The sequence below is a fragment of the Syngnathus typhle genome, linkage group LG1, assembly GCF_033458585.1.
Source record: "Syngnathus typhle isolate RoL2023-S1 ecotype Sweden linkage group LG1, RoL_Styp_1.0, whole genome shotgun sequence".
Lineage (NCBI taxonomy): Eukaryota > Metazoa > Chordata > Actinopteri > Syngnathiformes > Syngnathidae > Syngnathus > Syngnathus typhle.
In genome coordinates, this window is record NC_083738.1 from 29170791 (window position 1) to 29189717 (window position 18927).

General features: G+C 53.7%; 4 protein-coding genes across 11 annotated transcripts in view; 3 read left to right on the plus strand and 1 right to left on the minus strand.

Annotated features, from left to right (window-relative positions):
- arsj (arylsulfatase family, member J) overlaps positions 1-4208 on the minus strand; it is a 4961-nt gene extending 753 nt beyond the window's left edge. Inside the window, exons 1-6 of one of the 2 annotated variants that reach the window (XM_061290128.1) lie at positions 3801-4208; positions 2091-3117; positions 1573-1888; positions 352-1135; positions 218-293; positions 53-150 (exon numbers count right to left, since the gene is read on the minus strand). In XM_061290128.1, the coding sequence (XP_061146112.1) occupies positions 1125-1135; positions 1573-1888; positions 2091-3117; positions 3801-4075 (1629 nt within the window). In that variant the 5' untranslated portion in view covers positions 4076-4208 and the 3' untranslated portion in view covers positions 53-150; positions 218-293; positions 352-1124. Of the gene's footprint in view, positions 1-52; positions 151-217; positions 294-351; positions 1136-1410; positions 1889-2090; positions 3118-3800 lie in introns of those variants that run through there. The other variant, XM_061290046.1, reaches the window with a different exon arrangement.
- On the plus strand, positions 3911-12335 carry aco1 (aconitase 1, soluble). Of its 4 annotated transcripts, none has more exons than XM_061289076.1 (21): positions 3911-4049; positions 5889-6022; positions 6150-6318; positions 6384-6521; positions 6611-6680; positions 6971-7154; positions 7289-7428; positions 7879-8050; positions 8118-8218; positions 8280-8396; positions 8537-8696; positions 8770-8905; positions 9540-9624; positions 9747-9903; positions 9974-10098; positions 10162-10266; positions 10377-10519; positions 10608-10755; positions 10922-11044; positions 11132-11398; positions 11471-12335. In XM_061289076.1, exons 2-21 carry the CDS (start codon positions 5914-5916, stop codon positions 11585-11587), a joined length of 2766 nt encoding a protein of 921 aa, XP_061145060.1. In that variant the 5' UTR covers positions 3911-4049; positions 5889-5913; the 3' UTR covers positions 11588-12335. The 4 variants fall into 4 exon arrangements, with proteins under 4 accessions (XP_061145060.1, XP_061145218.1, XP_061144982.1 ...); XM_061288998.1 differs by lacking the exon at positions 3911-4049 and adding an exon at positions 4852-5142; XM_061289155.1 differs by lacking the exon at positions 3911-4049 and adding an exon at positions 4855-5142 and having other exon boundaries at positions 11213-11398.
- A 549-nt stretch (positions 12336-12884) lies between these two features.
- Positions 12885-15907, plus strand: tmem185 (transmembrane protein 185). 3 transcript variants are annotated; one of them, XM_061290989.1, is made up of 8 exons: positions 12885-13097; positions 13685-13861; positions 13915-13979; positions 14051-14185; positions 14259-14404; positions 14577-14753; positions 14851-14974; positions 15162-15907. In XM_061290989.1, the coding sequence occupies exons 1-8, from the start codon at positions 13060-13062 to the stop codon at positions 15416-15418; spliced, it is 1119 nt and encodes a 372-aa protein (XP_061146973.1). In that variant the 5' UTR covers positions 12885-13059; the 3' UTR covers positions 15419-15907. The 3 variants fall into 3 exon arrangements, with proteins under 3 accessions (XP_061146973.1, XP_061146888.1, XP_061147052.1); XM_061290904.1 differs by having other exon boundaries at positions 12894-13097; positions 13915-14185; positions 14259-14342; XM_061291068.1 differs by having other exon boundaries at positions 12894-13097; positions 13972-14185; positions 14259-14342.
- A 154-nt stretch (positions 15908-16061) lies between these two features.
- Positions 16062-18799, plus strand: LOC133162293 (ankyrin repeat domain-containing protein 46). Of its 2 annotated transcripts, none has more exons than XM_061291521.1 (4): positions 16062-16210; positions 16488-16830; positions 17162-17320; positions 17448-18799. In XM_061291521.1, exons 2-4 carry the CDS (start codon positions 16520-16522, stop codon positions 17662-17664), a joined length of 687 nt encoding a protein of 228 aa, XP_061147505.1. In that variant the 5' UTR covers positions 16062-16210; positions 16488-16519; the 3' UTR covers positions 17665-18799. The 2 variants fall into 2 exon arrangements, with proteins under 2 accessions (XP_061147505.1, XP_061147425.1); XM_061291441.1 differs by lacking the exon at positions 16062-16210 and adding an exon at positions 16217-16360.
- Positions 18800-18927: the final 128 nt, after the last annotated feature.

Below are 18927 nucleotides of genomic sequence, written 5' to 3' on the forward strand. Positions count from 1 at the left end.
TTCTGTACGGAGCAAGGCATGGTTTCTCGTTTGAACGAGAGGTGGTCGTTACCGTTGTTCTGCATGAGGAAGCGATGGAACTCCAAGCCGCGCACCAGGACGCCCAGGCTTTCGGGCTCGAAGCTGGAGAGAGCCGGATGGGACATTTCCCTGAGACACAAAGGCGAAGCGTCGGACATGGATGCAATTGCAACTGAGCGCTCGCTACGAAACTGACCGGTACGTGTCGTAATCTCCGCTGGCAACGGCGCTCAGCAGCTTGACAGTGGCTTGGATGATTTCCTGCTGGCGGGCTGGAAAGAATCCAAATACTCACACGGCCGTTTGCTTCTGCGTGCTGTTTAGGCTTACCTGTAACGGGCTGACTGCTGTTTGCGGCCCATTGGACACTCACCGGGCTGCTTCCGATCCCCCCCAGGGAGAGCAAAGCCACACAAAGATGCCAAAGCATTGTCGCCGGATCAGATCTTTTCTCCCCTGGCAGGCAGGCAGGCAGGCAGGCAGGATTGAGGTGGACTCCACCTTTGTCTCTCTGTTTTTTTGGGAACGTTGCTTTCAAAGTGTCCCTTTGGACTGGTGCTTGCACAAAGATGTACTGTTGCTTTCAAAGTGTCCCTTTGGACTGGTGCTTGCGCAAAGATGTGCTTTGGACTTTACTTTGCAAATAGCAACTCTCCATATGTGCTGGCCGCCTGCATTTTGCCTCCTTTCCACCTTCTTTCCCATTCCAAATGGTCCATTTTAACCTCCCCCCCCCCCCCCAATCGTAAATGCAGACTCTTTCACAATGATTCTCAACTTTCATCAACTTTTTTCTACACAAACGTTTTGATTGTGACTTTTGTGTCACTATGTCTGACTCTCTTTTTAATATTCTATATCCTTTAATATAAGGTGGGGGGAGGGGCGAAGGGTGGGACGCCACCACCCATCCCAAATGTCAAACAGGATGTGGGTGGGAGGAGCCTGTGGCCAGGCAGACGGAATGGGGCTGGGCGCCAGCTGGACATATGCATCTAAAGCGCCCCACCTGCCTGTCACATTCCAGATGCCCTGGGAAGGAAGGATGGACGGACGGCGCCGTGGCCAGACAAAGCCGGAGTTCCAGAAGCGACTTTATTTCCTCAGGGGTTGCCTGTTGGAGACCGAGCGGTCGTCAAGTGAAAACGTGTGCCTTGTGGTTCGTGCCATAAAAAAAAAAAAAAAAAAGTTTTACTCGGTTGAATGGTCCGAGGCAAATCCCTCTCCCCGCCCGCCTTTTCTGTCATTACATTCTTGCAACGTCTGCTTCTTCTTTTGCAATTTCCCTTTGTCCTCATCCTAAAGATTGCGCTTTCGGCCAAACTTGCCCAACACGATTCGTTTCACTTTTTCATTTCATTTGATTCGTGCGACACTGTCGGCTAAGCGTTTATTCGGAGCGCCCGTTACGACCGCTTTTATTTCGAGACAGGACAACTTGCTGTGCAAGATTCTGACTTTGCTCTTTTGACCCATTCCCCGACTTCTGGGCACAAGGACCTTTCCTAGTTGGATGATGCCTTTATTTGCGCAACATTAGCGCTGACCTACTTGAAGTCCCTTTTTCACCGTCGCCTCTGCCGCTCAGATGGTTGGTCAGCGGACGGCCCCCGTGCGGCTCCTCGTACCAGGGGCCCCACACGCCGCCGTTGTACTGCGGGTTGGAGCGCGGGTCCTTGGGCGGGTAGCGCACACGCACTGCCGTCTTGTTGTACTGGGCGAGCCGCATCAGCATCTTCTTGACCACGTCCGGGTAGCGCTGCGACAAATCCACCCGCTCGTAGGGGTCCGAGCTGATGTTGAACAGCCACAGGGACTTGCCGCGGTCCCGGCGGACGCGTTCGCTGTGCTGACGCAGGCTCAGCCGCTGGATGGAGAAAAAGAGGTAGGCGGGACTAAGTCTCGGGTCGGCTTTCAGCCAGTAACATGCAGTGAAACTCCTGAACTGCTTCTGAACTGCTCCTGAACTGCTCCTGAACTGCTCCTGAACTGCTCCTGAACTGCTCCTGAACTGCTCCTGAACTGCTCCTGAACTGCTTTTGTATGCCCCCGCCCACCCAGACCCGTACCTGTGGGTTGAAGGTCTGCGGTGGCACCCAGTCGCCGTAACCGGGGACCCCCGTCAGCAGCTTCCAGTGGCCCACCCGCAGCGCCGCCCTCACGGCCGTGTTCCACAGGCCGTGGCCGGCCTTCCACGAGCCATTTTTGGCCTTGACGTAAAGCGGGTCGATGTTGTGGAGGATGTCCCGGCGGGGCGACGGGCGCCCTTCGCTGATGGCTTCCCAGACGTCGTAGCCGTCCAGCTGCAGGTCCTCTTCCAGGGTGCCCTGGCCCAGGGTCACCAACGTGGGGAACCAGTCGGTGATGTGCACCAGCGAGCGACACCGGGTGCCCTTGTTTGCCAGCAGGGGGCTGTGGACGAAGCCCGGCGCCCGGATGCCCCCTTCCCACAGCGTGGCCTTGCTCCCCCGCAGGGGCCAGTTGCTGCCCCCCACCAGAGGTTGCCCCCCGTTGTCCGACGAGTACACCAGGACCGTGTTGTGGTAGAAACGGTAGCGTTTGAGGGCCAGGGTCAGATTGCGCACGGCTTCGTCCAGGCACGAGACCATGGCGGCGTATTTGCGGCGCCGGGGGTTGACGATGCCCGCGTAGCGCTCCAGGTAGCCGGCCGGGACCTGCAGCGGCGAATGCGCCGCCTGGTAGGCCAGGTAGAGGAACAAGGGCTCGCCGGGGTCGTGCCGGGCCAAGATCGCGATGGCCTTTTGCGTGTACATCAGCGTGGAGTACGAGCCGCGGTCCTGCTCCCAGGCGGCCTCTTCGCCCTGGTGCAGGTCGTAGCCGCACGCGCCGGGACCGTCGCACTTGTAGCGGCTGTAGTAGTCGCCGCTTCCCAGCAGCGAGCCAAAGAAGGTGTCGAAGCCACGCCGGGTGGGCAGACAGCCGCGTTTGTAGAAGCCCAGGTGCCACTTGCCCACCATGTGCGTGGAGTAGCCCACCTGCTTCAGCTTCTGCGGCAGGGTGGCCTGGTCCAGGGGGAGGCAGTTGGGCTGGCTGGCTCGGATCACCGAGTGCTGGAGCCCCGTGTGGATCTGGTACCTGCGAGACAAAGCAAAGTCGGCACGGCCGTGTGTCTCTGACGTTGTCTCTTTTGTGCAAAAGAGTCCGCGGCGGCGTAGGCTTCAGACCGTGGCGGCGGCGGCGTAGGCTTCAGACCGTGGCGGCGGCGAATTCAGACCGCGGCGGCGCCTTCAGACCGCGTGGCAGCGGCGGCTTCAGACCGTCGGTTCGCCACGCGGTCGGGCACCTCGCTCACCCTCCACCATTGTCAAATCGGCTTCTCTACGTACTTTTCGTCCCGTATATCGATTGTCCGTACCGTTCTTCTTGGAAAAATACCAACGTTTGCATCGAGCATTGTCACTGAGGCGAGACCAAACATAGCTATCTCATATCGTTGGCCGCTTACCGAGGTTATGACACTTTGAGATTCTTTGTCGTTTTTATTTTCCTGTTATTTCACTATAGTTTTTGGACCAGGGTGCTGGGTTTGAAACACTGTTGCTGTTGTTTTTTTGTTTATTTGTTTTTGTCCTCAGAATGTTTGGGTTTACTTTAGTTTTCCGACATGATTCGATTCAATCGCTGACAGCCCGCTCACAGCGTCACTGTCTGCATCTGATCGATGGGGAAACCTCGTCACGATGTGGCGGCAGTCGGCGACAGCGCGGAACGGCCGCGCCGCGGTAGTGTTTCCCTCCGCGTGTTCCCATGCAGTGTACCTGCCGGTCATGAGCTGGCTCCTGGATGGGCTGCACAGCGGCTGCACGTAGTAGTTGTCCAGCTTGACTCCCCGTGCAGCCAGTCGGTCGAGGGTGGGCGTCTTGATCTCGGAGCCGTGGTAGCCCACGTCCCGGAAGCCCTGATCGTCCGCCAAGATAAAGACGATGTGCGGCGGCGACGGCGCTTTGCCCAACTCCGACGCCCGCTTGGTGCTCCACGTGTGCGACACGATGAAGCCGAAGAGCAAAGTGAGCGGAACCCACAGAATCAACATTGCGCTGCTGCAGCCCCGATTGCACTGCGGTCGCCTCTAGCCTCTCGCCTCTCCCATCGTCTTGTAGAAAGCGTGCATCGACGCGTGAGTAGGCTGGCCGGCTTCGCGTCGATCGCGCCGCCAATCGAAAAGGACTTCCACGCGCATTACTCTGGAGCACGTCCAAGCCAGATGTCTTGCATCGTGGGAGAAAAACGCTCCATGTTCGTGCTCGCCGAGCAAAGCCCCCGAGTGCGTGCGTGGGCGGGCGGGTCCGTGCGGAACTCGGCGGCTGGGTGGGGTGGGGATTTGAGGGTAAAAGTGACAGCATAAATGACGTTCTCCTCGCCAGCCAGTCTCAAACACATGGAACCAAGTCATGCGTGCATCATCAGGCATGCACGACAGCCACCGCACTGTCCTTTTCTTTTCAACGTCCTGTTCTTCTGAGGGCACTTGCCATACTGGAAGCTCTCCTCGATCCCGCGAGCTCTCCATCATTGGCATAGCGGTTCCTTACATATCAGTTCTACAAGTTGCGTCTTGTCTCTCTCAAGGCCCCAACTACATTCCGCACGCTTTATCAGAAATGGAACCAGGCCAGGCCAGCGGTTCCACCTCGGCCCCGCCGCCCAGCGCAAATTTGGTGCAGGAGTCCGCAACTTTGGTGCATCAGTCCGCAACTTTGTCTTGTTTGAGCCTGTGCAAATTGAGGGGAACTTCCAGTAGCCATTTTTCGGAGCACGGAGGGGGGGGGGGGGGGGGGGGGGGGCGTATCTGAGTGCCAGTTTTGTGAGATTCAAAGCGCACTTCTGAAGGGATTTGCTCAGTTTTTCATATTTTGATATTTTTATCAATTTTTTTATTCCAAATGTGCACACTGACAATCTTTCCTCGTACATGAGCTTTCTCACTGGACGTTAAGGCCCACGAAGCGAGCGAGCGAGCGAACCAGCCCTCCCCCATCTATGTATAGAAAGCACTCGACGTAGTCTGTCCAAGTGGAGTTGCCGTACAAGCTCCGCTGCAGATGACTTCCGCCTTCGTTTCGGGTAGCAGCGACGTCAAACGGTGATTTTTGTGACGAGGTACAGTCCGCCGCGCATCACGACTTGTTCGCCGTCGTTTTCCGGAAAAGGCACACATGATCCGACTGTGCTACTAATTCGGCGTCTTCTCTTCAATACGAGCCCAAGTAGCTCGAGCTATTCGGCCAGCAGCACGAATTACGTTACAGAACTTTGGCAGATGACAGATAACTTTCTTTTTTTTTTTAAACACTACCCCTGGCCGTCCAAGTGAAAGGCGCACAAAGTTGCACCACGAAGCCGTTGTTGTCGTTCCATCGCAACCCAAAATGTGACTTTGACAGCGTGGCTAATGCTAAGCCAGGCTCGTGCTGCAGACTTTCGACTTTGACAGAAGGCAACATTATGCAACTGCGAGAGACGGGGCATGGGTCGGGGCACACGCGCCGATTATCGTGCTGTGTGCTTGAGAGGCAGCGAGAACATTGAAAGCGACTTATATATTTACATGAAACGTCAAGTGTCTCGACTCAAGTTAATGGTCACAATAATGATTACTAACTGAGAGTACCGACAATCCCACCCCAAGATGGTTTCCGTAACCTGACGTCAAAAAACGGGTCCGGCTGTCAGCAAACGCCTCATAATATTAGTACTTGAGTAGATTTTCACCAATCGTTCTGTACTTAGATATGTGTTTTACTTTTACTACCTACATTCGAAAATGTCGACAAAATTAGCGGGGCGGAGCGAGGGCATCAATCCCAATCGGGTGCCCTTCATTTGGATTTCCATTTTTCTTTTAGATTCGCGCAAACCTACTGGGCGAGGATGGCTGAAACTGTCAATCATCCATTCCAACGTATAGTGGAGCCCCTGGATCCCCAGGTTGCAAATCAGCATTTCTATAATCTCTCCAAACTTGAAGATCCCAGATATGGTAAAATGTCATCTGTTGCCGCGCCTTTTCCGAGAAGCTTGAACCAAACTAGAACGGCTTCCTTCCTATTCTCAAACAAGGAGCCCAACATTCACAACGCTTGGTTTGGTTCGGTTCTGTTCGTTAGGGAGCTTGCCGTTCTGCATCCGTGTTCTCTTGGAGTCTGCCGTCAGAAACTGCGACGGCTTTCTGGTGAAACCGTCTGACGTGGAAAATATCCTCAACTGGAAGCAAACCCAGACGCAGAGGGTGGAGATCCCGTTCATGCCGGCGCGCGTCATCCTGCAGGACTTCACGTAAGTCTGCACCACTTCTTTCTTCTGTGGTCCAATTGCAGTCTTTGTTTGCTTTTTCTTCACAGCGGCGTACCCGCTGTGGTGGATTTTGCCGCCATGCGCGATGCGGTGGTTAAGCTTGGCGGAGACCCTGCCAAAATCAATCCCGTTTGCCCGGCTGACCTAGTCATTGATCATTCTGTCCAAGTGGACTTTAACAAAAAGTAAGATATACGTAGTTCTTCCAGCTTTTAAATCCTCCATTCATATGTAATGTGTGAGGGGGGGGGTTCTCTTTTGTTCCCTTCTTAAGGTCTGATAGCCTCCAGAAAAATCAAAACTTGGAGTTTGAGCGCAACAGAGAGAGATTCCAGTTCCTTAAGGTACTAACGAGCCGTAATAGTACGCCGAATGTATGTCAGCGATACACGTATAGTAGCGACGTGCTCGTAGGTACGATGAAACTATGCGTTGGGCTCGATGCCATTGCAATTCCGTTGTCTGGAACCAGAGCGAAAGATCTGCATGTGATGCCGCGATTGAACGTAAAGTAAATGCGGGGCGCCCCGAGAAAGAGCCTTGCTGAATGCCTGTGCCATTTATGTTTGGACAGTAGATTTGAATAACAGGCAGGATTGTAACGGGCATGGTTTTGTCTGTCTTTTATTTTTAGTGGGGCTCCCAAGCTTTCAGGAACATGCGTATCATTCCGCCCGGTTCAGGGATTGTCCACCAAGTCAACTTGGAGTATTTGGCCCGGGTGGTGTTTAACCACCGAGGCTTTTTCTACCCCGACAGCCTGGTGGGCACCGATTCCCATACCACCATGATCGATGGCCTCGGTGTTCTGGGATGGGGTAAGTCGCCCGTTTTGAAGGGAGCCGGTCCAAATTCCGCTCGACCGTATCATGCGGTCATCGGCGAGGAGCGGCGTTCTCAATTGAAAGCGCCGTGGCGGCTCGGTTGACTTTGCTTGGTCTACTCCGCGTAGGCGTGGGTGGCATCGAAGCAGAGGCGGTGATGCTGGGTCAGCCCATCAGCATGGTTCTACCCGAGGTGGTCGGATACAAGTTGCGCGGCAGCCCCGACCGCTTCATTACGTCCACCGACATTGTTCTCACCGTCACCGAGGTAACAGAGCCCTCTTTCGAGGAAGGAGCCTGCCTGCCAGTGCCTGCCTGCCAGTGCCTGCCTGCCAGTGCCTGCCAGTGCCTGCCTGCCAGTGCCTGCCTGCCAGTGCCTGCCTGCCAGTGCCTGCCTGCCAGTGCCTGCCTGCCAGTGCCTGCCTGCCAGTGCCTGCCTGCCAGTGCCTGCCTGCCAGTGCCTGCCTGCCAGTGCCTGCCTGCCAGTGCCTGCCTGCCAGTGCCTGCCTGCCAGTGCCTGCCTGCCAGTGCCTGCCTGCCAGTGCCTGCCTGCCAGTGCCTGCCTGCCAGTGCCTGCCTGCCAGTGCCTGCCTGCCAGTGCCTGCCTGCCAGTGCCTGCCTGCCAGTGCCTGCCTGCCAGTGCCTGCCTGCCAGTGCCTGCCTGCCAGTGCCTGCCTCAAACATTGAGTGTTACCTGTTTGCGTCTGTTCTTTCCCAGCATCTGCGCCAAGTGGGCGTCGTCGGCAAGTTTGTGGAGTTTTTCGGGCCCAGCGTGGCTCACCTGTCCATTGCGGACAGAGCCACCATCTCCAACATGTGTCCAGAATACGGAGCCACCGCAGCGTTCTTTCCGGTGGATGGCGTCAGCGTGGAATACCTCAAGCAGACCGGTGAGTGACAAGTCACCAGCGCTGAGCGGATTTGGGGCAGCCCGTGATTTCTTTTCTCTCAAATCAGGGCGAGAAGCACAAAAGCTGGCCTACATTACAAAATATCTGAAGGCCGTGGGCATGTTCCGGGACTACGGCGACGTCTCCCAGGATCCAGATTTCAGTCAGGTCTGTGCCGCTGACAGGTATCCGACCGAGTCTGGAAAATGACTTTGCATCTCCGTTGAAGGTTGTAGAGTTGGACCTCGGGACGGTGGTTCCGTGCTGCAGTGGGCCCAAGAGACCTCAGGACAAAATTCCTCTTTCAGACATGAAGGAAGACTTTGAAAGGTGTCTGGTTGCAAAGGTGAGTTTGCATTCTTGATGATGATTTGGCTGCTTGTTGACGCTCCGTTGGCCAGCGTAGTCTCATCTCTCGTTGCCGCCGCTGGAGCATCGAAAGCTAGCTGCAGGTGCCGCGTTTGACCTGCTGTGCCCGAAATCCAGCAAGGTTTCAAAGGCTTTGCCGTGTCCCCGGATGGTCCGAGCGCCACGGTCCCCTTCTGCTACGACGGAAAAGACTACTCGTTAAGCCACGGCTCTGTTGTGATCGCGGCCATCACCAGCTGCACAAACACCAGCAACCCGTCCGTCATGCTCGGAGCCGGTGAGTCGGCCCTTTTCGGATCGCCCTCCTTTTTTCACGTCTGGATTATCTATCAATCGGGCTTTTCTTCCAGGACTCCTCGCTAAGAAGGCGGTGGAGAACGGCTTAAGCGTGAGGCCTTACATCAAGACCAGCCTTTCGCCCGGCAGTGGAGTGGTGACCTATTACCTGAAGGAGAGCGGCGTTATGGACTATCTCTCTCAGTTGGGGTAAGCTGCAAAACTGCATTCGCACAAAGGCGCTCAACATACGGACACGGCGGGCCGGCGCTCTCGGTGTGATGCGCCAAACGAACCGAGCGACGTAAAGCCCAGAAAATGCAGGGCCACGACAAAGAGCTCTGGAGGATGCCTTTTTTCATCTTGCTTTTTTTTTCTTCAAATGGCAAAAGTTACCAGCTTAAAATTTGAACGGCATACATCTGTCATATGCATCCATCCGTCATCCATCCATCCATCCGTCATCCATCCATCTGTCATCCCTCCCTCCCTCCCTCCCTACCTCCCTTTTCCACCGCTTATCTGGGGCGGCAAACCCAAAGCGCCACCTCGTCCTGGGGATCCCGAGGCCTTTATCGCCGGCGTGTCCCGGGTGGGTCGCTCCCTCCGGACCACCTGAGCGGGGTGGAGATGTCTGGGAGGCCCGAGCCACCTCATCTGGCTCCTCACAACGCAGAGGCGGGTCGACCATGAGCTTCTCTCGAGCAGCCATTTTAGGCCCATTCGAAAACGATTGCTTCCGAATGCAGCGGCGGATCCGCTAATAAAACGGAAAGCGTAATTGCCATTGTCATTGGATGCCAATGAAGCGGCTATGTATGGATCGCTCTCTTCTCTTTTTTAGCTTTGAGGTGGTCGGCTACGGTTGCATGACCTGCATAGGAAACAGTGGACCCCTCCCGGAGCCGGTGGTGGAGGCCATCTCCCAGGTATTACCGTCGTTCGCTATGTTCCTGGTGCGCTAGAGGGTTAGGGTTAGACAAGATGCTGGATTTCACGCTCCTTCTCCTTCATTCCAGCAACGCTTCTGTCCGTGCCTTTGTTTTTTCAGGGAGACTTGGTCGCCGCAGGCGTCCTGTCCGGAAACCGAAACTTTGAAGGTCGCGTCCACCCCAATACCAGAGCCAATTACCTTGCCTCGCCGCCGCTCGTTATTGCTTACGCCATAGCCGGGACCGTAAAGATTGACTTTGAGACAGAACCTATCGGTGGGTGTGTGGGTTTAGTAAATTGGGGAGTCGTGGCACGCCATTGAATACAAACCTCTGCTTTTTATAGCTGTTAATTCCCATGGCCGAGGGGTCTTCTTGAGGGACATCTGGCCCACGCGCGAAGAGATCCAGCAAGAGGAGACAAAGTTTGTCATCCCGACAATGTTCAGAGAAGTCTACCAAAACGTCGAGGTAGGTTGGCCGGCCCGCCCTTTCGCTCTGCCGGGCGTTGTTGAAGTCGGAATGTGGTTGCAGAAAGGGAACGAACGCTGGAACTCTCTGGTGGCGCCGTCGGACGAGCTGTATCCCTGGGATGGCGCCTCCACGTATATCAAGTCCCCGCCGTTCTTTGATGGCTTGGTACGTTTTTTTGGGCAGGGTGTGGTTCGTCGCACACCTGCCTGCCTGCCTGCCTGCCTGCCAAAGAAGAGATCTTCATTTTGGAACACGCTCGCTGGTCTTTTCTTCAGAGCATGCAGTTAAATCCTCCGGCAGCCATAGACAGCGCCTACGTGCTGCTGAACTTGGGCGACTCAGTGACGACGGACCACATTTCACCTGCTGGGAACATCACCAGAAGCAGCCCCGCCGCCCGCTACCTGTCAAGCAGAGGGTGAGCCAGCGATCGCAATTGAAGCAATGACGCCACGCCACGCGTGGAATACAACCATTTCATTGCCTTCCTTTTTTTTGGGCGACAGCATCAGCCCACGCGAGTTCAACTCTTACGGCTCCCGTCGAGGGAATGACGCCATCATGGCCCGGGGGACGTTTGCCAACATCCGCCTGTTTAACAAATTCCTCAACAAGCAGGCGCCGCAAACTGTTTTCCTGCCAACTGGCGAAGTGGTAAGCGGGCGCCTGCCCAACTTTGCATATTTGGGAAATGTCCGCCGGACGGTGACCGTATGAGAAACGGGGCTTTGCTGTACACAAACTGACGAAGACTTTGATGCCATTCCCCGAAGGTTGGTTCTCGGTCATCATAATTAGTCTGTTCCCTCCCCGTGTCAAGATGGACGTTTTTGATGCCGCCGAGCGATACGGCCAATCGGGAGTCCCGCTCCTGATTCTTGCCGGGAAGGAGTATGGTTCGGGTAGCTCGAGAGATTGGGCAGCCAAAGGTCCATTGTTGCTGGTAGGAACGCCCCTTCATAATAATAATAATAATGATGATAATATTGAATGTGATTTATAATGGACAAATCACCAACTAACAAAACAGATACGTAGAAGATCATTCAAAACTATCAAGAGTAGGCTTTCCTTGAAGGCAGTGAGCCACGTTTCCACCCCCCAAATCAAGGGCATCAAGGCTGTTCTCGCCGAGAGCTACGAGCGGATCCATCGGAGCAATCTGGTGGGGATGGGAATAATTCCGCTGGAGTATTTGCCGGGAGACAACGCAGAGAGTCTGGGCTTGACCGGAAGAGAACGCTTCCACATCGCCATCCCCGAGAACATCGCCCCTGGAATGATCGTGGCCGTGACGGTACGCTGTCTGGTGAATGCGCGCCCTTTCGTATACGACGCCTTCTCCTAGCTCTTCTTCTCCCCCCGACAGCTCCACACGGGCAAAACCTTTGGCGTACGGATGAGGTTCGACACCGACGTGGAACTGGCCTATTTCCACCACGGGGGGATCCTGAACTACATGATCCGCAAGATGTCTAAAAATTAACGTCCAGAGTTATCCTTACCTCAAGTTGCATTCCGTTCCTCTTTAAGTGTTGTGTTATCCGTAGCATTCTATAAAGTGGCCTCGGTGGATAGAGTTTGCCTTCACTTCCCGCTTTGTTTGGAGGTCTTGTTGCCTTCATTTTTGCCATACATTGCTGCTCACGTAGCCATCCGGTCGGTGCAGATTTTGTCACGGTCGAATGGCAACGCGACTCCTGATACCATCACGGTACAAAGTTGTGCGACAACTGTTAACTTTTAGATTGCATTTGAACTTTTAGATTGCATTTGCAGCGAAGGAATACTTCTGTGCAAGGCTTGTTCATCGAATTCAATCACTTTTGACTCGGCACTCGTCCATAGAGTCACTGATGGTTTCGGGCAACCCGTGCCTGACATGCGGGCAGGCAGGGCGGCGTGAGATGGCTTCCCACTCAGTGACGCTGGTTGCTTGTTTGTCTGGATGTGTGCGACCAGTTCAGGGTGTAGGGGTGTCATCTGCTTGTTGTCAGCTGGGCTGGACTGGGGCGGGCTGAGCAAGCATAAGCACTGTTGAAAATGCTTTATACTGTATACATTTCAACTTTTTACACCAGCTAACCATTGAGGGGAAAAAAAATATTCTAAACTTTTAGAGTACCACCATCTTGACCAACATTGAACTACAGCATGGTTGGCCAATGTGAAAGCCACAAATCGGAAGTTTGCTTCTAAAAAGTGCAATAAAATATCATTTGAGAATACTGAAACGTTATGCACAATTTGAAAAGAAAGAAAAGAAGGCTTCAATCATTCAAGTCAAGTCAAGTTTATTTATACAGCCCTAAATCACAAACAAGTCTCAAAGGGCTTCACATATTCAAACAAAATGGACAATTATTCTCAAACATCCCCTGATCTTAAACTCCCGTTCATTTCCAACGTATTGGATGTAACAGCTCGATTGGGGCTAAATAAAAAAATGGACTTTTATTAAAGCTGAAGTCCATTGTGCTAAAAAAGTGAAATGCAACTGTGAGCCACAGTACACTTTTGAGACTGACTGCCAGCGCATGAGAAACAATTCAGGCTCAATAGTGATTTTCAGTTGTGAAAGACACCCACGGATAACGTTTTCGAGATGGCTTTTGTTCACTTTCAGTCAACGTTTTACGAGCAAAAGAACTCAAACTTATCGCTGTGTAGTAAGTAGTACAATTGAACTGTTTTGTTTTAACGAGGAAAATTAAAAACAAAGACGGCAGAGAAATCGAGCAAAAATAATCCGTTGTTTGTTTTCTCCTTTGGTCGCTTGTGAGCGGAAAAGGCCTCCCTCGGTGTCATGACGTCATTTCCGATGGAAGGTTTAGGGCAAAACCCAAAACAAGCTAGCCTGCTAACGCGGAATATCTTTTGAACCCCAAAAACCAGATCAAATCGCAAAGAAACGGAAACAATGAAATAAAGGACGCGGGCGACGTCTTCTTCTGCGCCATGAATTTACGGGGACTCTTTCAGGATTTTAATCCCAGGTATAATGAACGTCCGCGAATTTAGCTGAATGTCATCACACTATGAGTAAGGAATTGAACCAATATGGATCTGGTTTGGCTCCAGAGTTAAAAATGGGAGAGTGTGGGTGCGCAGGTGGGTGCCTCCGGTGCTACCGTTGACTTTAAACGTCGCAACCGCTTTTAGAATCAGAATCCGCTTTATTGGCCAAGTTTGTACCAAACAAGGAATTTGACTCCGGTTGATCTCAGCCTTCCGTACAACGTTTAAGGTACTTAACAACATTCAGGTGACTAACAACATTTGAGGGGTAAGTCACGCAAAGAAGCCTACAAATAATGCGCCGATCTGTTCTTAACGAGGATTTGTTTATGAACAGCTTCGGTCGTCATTCATTAATTGCATTGATATCCTCACATTAGCGGCGGACCCGCCTTGAGACGCCATAGTCCAGTGGCGGTTCTTTCGGGTTGCTGGCCGTTCCTTGTATAGGATCACTTTCGAGTCTGTTGAATTCAATTCAATTCTTGCTCTCGCACACTGCCAATTCGACGTGACCCACGTGAACCTCCGTCACTCTGTCCCCCCCTCACACACACACACACAGCAAGTTCCTGATCTACTCGTGCCTGCTGCTCTTCTCCGTGTTGCTGTCCTTGAGGTTGGATGGGGTTATCCAGTGGAGCTACTGGGCAGTGTTCACGCCAATATGGCTGTGGAAGCTGCTGGTCATCATCGGGGCGTCAGTGGGCACCGGAGTGTGGGCGCGCAACCCTCAGTACAGGTACGGCCGTCGGTGATCTTGGCGAAAATCCAGAGGTTTTTTTTTTTTTTCAGTCGAAATGTCGCGGGACTTGAGTCATGGGAGCGGGGCGCGTTTTCCCTCTCTGTCAGGGCTGAAGGTGAGACCTGCGTGGAGTTTAAGGCCATGCTGATCGCCGTGGGGCTTCACGTCCTCTTGCTCATGTTCGAGGTGTTGGTGTGCGACCGTGTGGCCAGGGGAAGCGGCAACTACTTTTGGCTGCTGGTCTTCATGCCGCTCTTCTTCGTGTCGCCCGTCTCGGTGGCAGCGTGCGTCTGGGGCTTCAGGCACGACCGCTCCCTGGAGGTGAGATGCGCCTTGCCTACTTTAGCAACCATCGGGCGGACGGTGCAAAAGTAACCACCTCCTCTCCCCCTAGCTGGAGGTGTTCTGTTCGGTGAATATTCTCCAGTTCATCTTCATCGCTCTCAGGCTGGACAGGATCATCAACTGGCCTTGGCTGGTGAGGGCCAAGGAACATTTTGTCGAGAGCCGAAATACGACTTCACGCTGCGACAGACAGCGGTGAAGAGGCGCTTCAGAACGGCTGCGTTTTTTGTTCTTGTTTTCTTCACATCACCGCCGACCCCGTTTGCCCAAAAAAAAAAAAAAAATGCGTCGAGCCCAAACGTTCCAGACGAGCGACTTGGGTTTGGGTTAGGGAGCCGAGTGAGTCACAGGTCCGCTCTGCGTGCAGGTGGTGTGCGTGCCGCTGTGGATCCTCATGTCCTTCCTATGCCTGGTGGTCCTCTACTACATCATCTGGTCGGTGCTCTTCCTCCGTTCCATCGACATCATCGCCGAGCAGCGGCGGACTCACATCACCATGGCAGTCAGCTGGATGACCATCGTGGTTCCGCTTCTCACCTTCGAGGTGAGCGCGAGCGAGGGAGGCGAGCGGCCGGGCTGGTGGCTGACTTTTGCCGCCGCCAGGTCGCTGACCTTTGCCGCCTTCTTCTGGCCTGGCGTAGATCCTGCTGGTGCACAAGCTGGACGGCCACAACGGCCTGAGCTACGTGTGCGTCTTCGTGCCGCTGTGGCTCTCGCTCCTCACGCTCATGGTCACCGCCTTCGGCCAGAAAGGCGCAAACCACTGTGAGTAGAAGTTTTCTGTAGACTCCTAGCAATTTGTGACATGATCTGGACCAAAGCGGGTCTAAGACAAGTGCATCCTCATCCATTTGTTTGTGCATTTTCCACACCCACACTCCATGTGACTTCACTTTGTTTTGCTTTTGAAAAATGCCAATTATACAACGGCGCCGCTCATTTTCTCTTCTAGGGTGGTTTGGCATCCGCAAGGACTTCTGCCATTTTCTGCTGGAGCTCCTCCCTTTCCTGAGAGAGTACGGCAACGTCTCTTACGACCTCCGGCGCGGCGGCGGCGACGACCCCGAGGCCGCCGAGGACCCGCCCATCCCCGAGCCGCCGCCCAAGATCGCCCCCGTGTTCCGCAAAAAGACGGGCGTGGTGATCACGCAGAGTCCCGGCAAATACTTTGCGCCGCCGCCCAAACTCTGCATCGACACGCCCGACTAGACGGGCGGGGACCCCGCCGCAGGTCGAGCCGCGGGTCCAGCCGCCGCTCGATGCAAACCGAGTGTGGCCCTGCCGCGTCGTTGTTTTCAGAGCAAGGCGATGATGATTCCAGGCTCCACAATGAACGCCGCGTCGCCTCTGCGCTGGGACCAGCGGGGAGAGACACGAACTTTGCGGCGAGGAAAGTTGGCCCCTCCCTCGTCGTTCCCTTCGCTTGCGCTCCGGAGCCAACACTCCCGTTCTCTTTATTTCACATTCGCTGCTAGCAAAGAGAAGAAAGAGTTGATGTGACCCAAGAGGGTTTCCAAAATCTTTGATGGAAAATGCACTTACTAGTTGAGAGAGGTCCTGTCTTTTTTTTTTTTTTCTTTCTCCGAGATAGGTCCCGTCTCTTTTTTTCTCTCCCTTCTTCCTGTTGATTGTAAATAAATGAATGTCTCATCAGGGACCAGAGCAACCAATCAGCTTTCAGCTGATCAATAGAAACAAGCCTTGCTGGAGTCGTTCTTGAGGGTCGGATCACTGTCAACTTGTGGAGGACGTGGCGTCGGTCCGGCTGGCTGGCTGGCTGGCTGGCTGACTGGCCGGCCGGCTGGCTGGCCGCGAGAGCGCGCGAACCCGATAAAAGCGTCGAAAGAAATACGACGTAACTGCGCAAAACTTAGATGCTAGTTACACTCCCGCCCGCTAGATGGTAGCAAATGACTCCGAAGCAGAAGACGGTAGCACCTTCAACAGCGCTTCTCGGTAGCTTACAGCATTTCCGCGGCTCCTCTGCGACGTCTTAAGCAGGTACGTCCGTCGTCGTGCAGCTCCTAGGAAACGAGGAATCTTCTCCATGTCATTTTCCCGTGCGTTGATTGTCGAGTCGCGCGTGAGCTCATGTCGATCTGGCCGGACCAGTAGCATCGCAGGCTGCTGATATGTTAGCTCAAGCTATAAGTAAGCTTCTTTCGATGGGTGCTTCGTTTCTGCCTTTACTAACCTTGTGCGACCGGGTGAGGGCGAATGGGGCCGCACGTTAAATGTTCCGAATCCTCGGAAAGTGACGTTGTCCTTCCCGATGCAGGTACGCTGGAATTTTCGGACAGCCACTCGGACATGTCCTATGTCTTCATCAACGACTCGTCGCAGACCAACGTGCCTCTGCTGCAGTCCTGCATCGACGGCGCCTTGGCCTTCGCCAAGAGGCTCCTGGAGACCGGCTGCGACCCCAACATCCGCGACAACCGGGGTCGCACCGGCTTGCACTTAGCCGCGGCGCGGGGCAACGTGGACATATGTCGCCTGCTGCACAAGTTTGGCGCCGATTTGTTGGCGACCGACTACCAGGGGAATACGGCGCTGCACCTGTGCGGGCACGTCGATACCATTCAGTTCCTGGTGTCCAATGGGCTGAAGATTGATATTTGGTAAGCGAGGCAATCTGTTGTTTGGCTGCAAATCATGACTCGTGAGCACACATTTAGCGATCGGAACCAGACCGGCCGGAGTTTTGCAGATTGAACGCTGCCCCCTGCGAGATGGAGCTCTGACTCCGTCCGCTTGGGTAAGCGTGTTTATGGCGCTGTAAACCCAAAGCTTCGTTCATCATTCAAAGCCCTAGCAAAATGTCACATTTCAGCCCAAAGCCAATTCCTTTCAAAGGGCACCTTTGACTCGAGTGCGATCCGGATGGACCTGGCCTCTTGAGTCGACGTACCGTTGTTGACGGCGCGACTCGCTCTCTCTCGCCCGCTGTAGCAATCACAACGGCTCCACGCCGCTGGTGCTGGCCAAGAGACGCGGCGTCAACAAGGACGCCATCCGTCTGCTGGAGGGACTGGAGGAGCAGGAGGTGAAAGGTTTTAACCGAGGAGCTCACTCCAAACTGGAAAGCATGCAGATGGCCGACAGCGAGAGGTATGTGCTCGGGCCGGACGCTTGGTGCTCAGCGCGAGAGGTATGTGCTCGGGCCGGACGCTTGGTGCTCAGACGCTGAATAGGTTTTTGCGTGCGCGTCCGTTCTCCTTGCGCCGTGTGCCTCCAGCGCCATGGAGAGCCACTCGCTGCTCAACCCCAGCCTGCAACGCAGCGAGGGCGTGCTGTCCAGCTTCCGCACCACCTGGCAGGAGTTTGTGGAGGACCTGGGCTTCTGGAGGGTCCTGCTGCTGTTGCTGGTCATCGCCCTGCTCTCCCTCGGCATCGCCTACTACGTCAGCGGCGTGCTGCCCTTCTCTGCCGGCCAGCTGGAGCTCGTGCACTGAGCGGCTTGGGTTTTTTTTCTCTTATCAAAACGGCAAGAGGTAAAGTTGTGAAAAGCGAACCGCACTTCATCGAAAAATTGGATGACGCAGCGTTACTGACCTCTGCGCCGGTCAAATCAAAGTCTTTGTCGTCTTTCACTAAGCAGGGGTCTCAAACTCCAGTCCTCGGGGGGCGCATTCCTACATGGTTTCCAAGTTTCCCTCGTTAAACACACCTGATTCAATGATCAGGCTCCTGCAGAACGTGAGGATGAACTGATCATTTGAGTCAGGTGTGTTTAACGAGGGAAACTTGGAAGACGCGTAGGAATGCAGACTGGACTTTGACACCCCTGCACTAAAGGTAGCCGCGGCTGCTTTGAAGAAATGATGCGCTCGTCCCAAGCGGCACGTTGCTTGTGTTATGTACTTTGATTTGATTTTTTTGTAGCTCCCTCCCCACTGTATTAATTCATGAGTGTCATTCAAGCCAGCAAAGTTGATGACTTTGTGTGTCTCGGTGACAGAGAAACCTTGCCTGTGTTCTTGGAGATGACCAAACACACACACACACACACACACACACACACACCAGGATGCAACTTGTTCTTCGGTCCCGCTCGCTGGCTCGCTGTGTTTTTAATCTTGCAGTATTTAAAACAACGTCAATGTTCGTGAACTTGCCTCGTGAACAATTGGCAAATATAAATATAAAAGGGCAATTTGGACGCACTGAGTGATTGGTAACAGTCGGATATTTGTCTTTTGCGTATGACATTGGATTAATACATTTATACATACATATGCTACGTTTTAAAATCATCTCTGTTCACACACACACGCAGACCAAATGGCAAGTTTTTGTGATGGAGAGGCAGATTTTGGGAGCAGGCAGCTCAGCGGCTTTGGACGTATGCTCTCCGTGGCGTCCTTTTTGTTCACTTGTGAGAAACACATAGTTGATCATCGGTGATATGTTTTGACAATTTTCTCTTTTCTCTTCTGACCCAATTTATTTGTCGTGACATGCTTTGTATCGCTCTCAACTGTATTCTTCATATGGATGGTCTGATATGAATTGGTAAAATCACACATTGTCCTCCAACAGCTACTTGTGTTCTGTTAAAAGTAAATAAACGCAGATTGCAGAAACCTCCCCATGTATCCGTATGAATTGCAAATTAGGGTTTGGGTTCTGTAGACGTGATAGGGTCAAGCGTTAGGTTTTAAACTAGGGTTACAGCAGGGGTGGGCAATTCCGGTCCTCGAGGGCCAGCCGGTGTC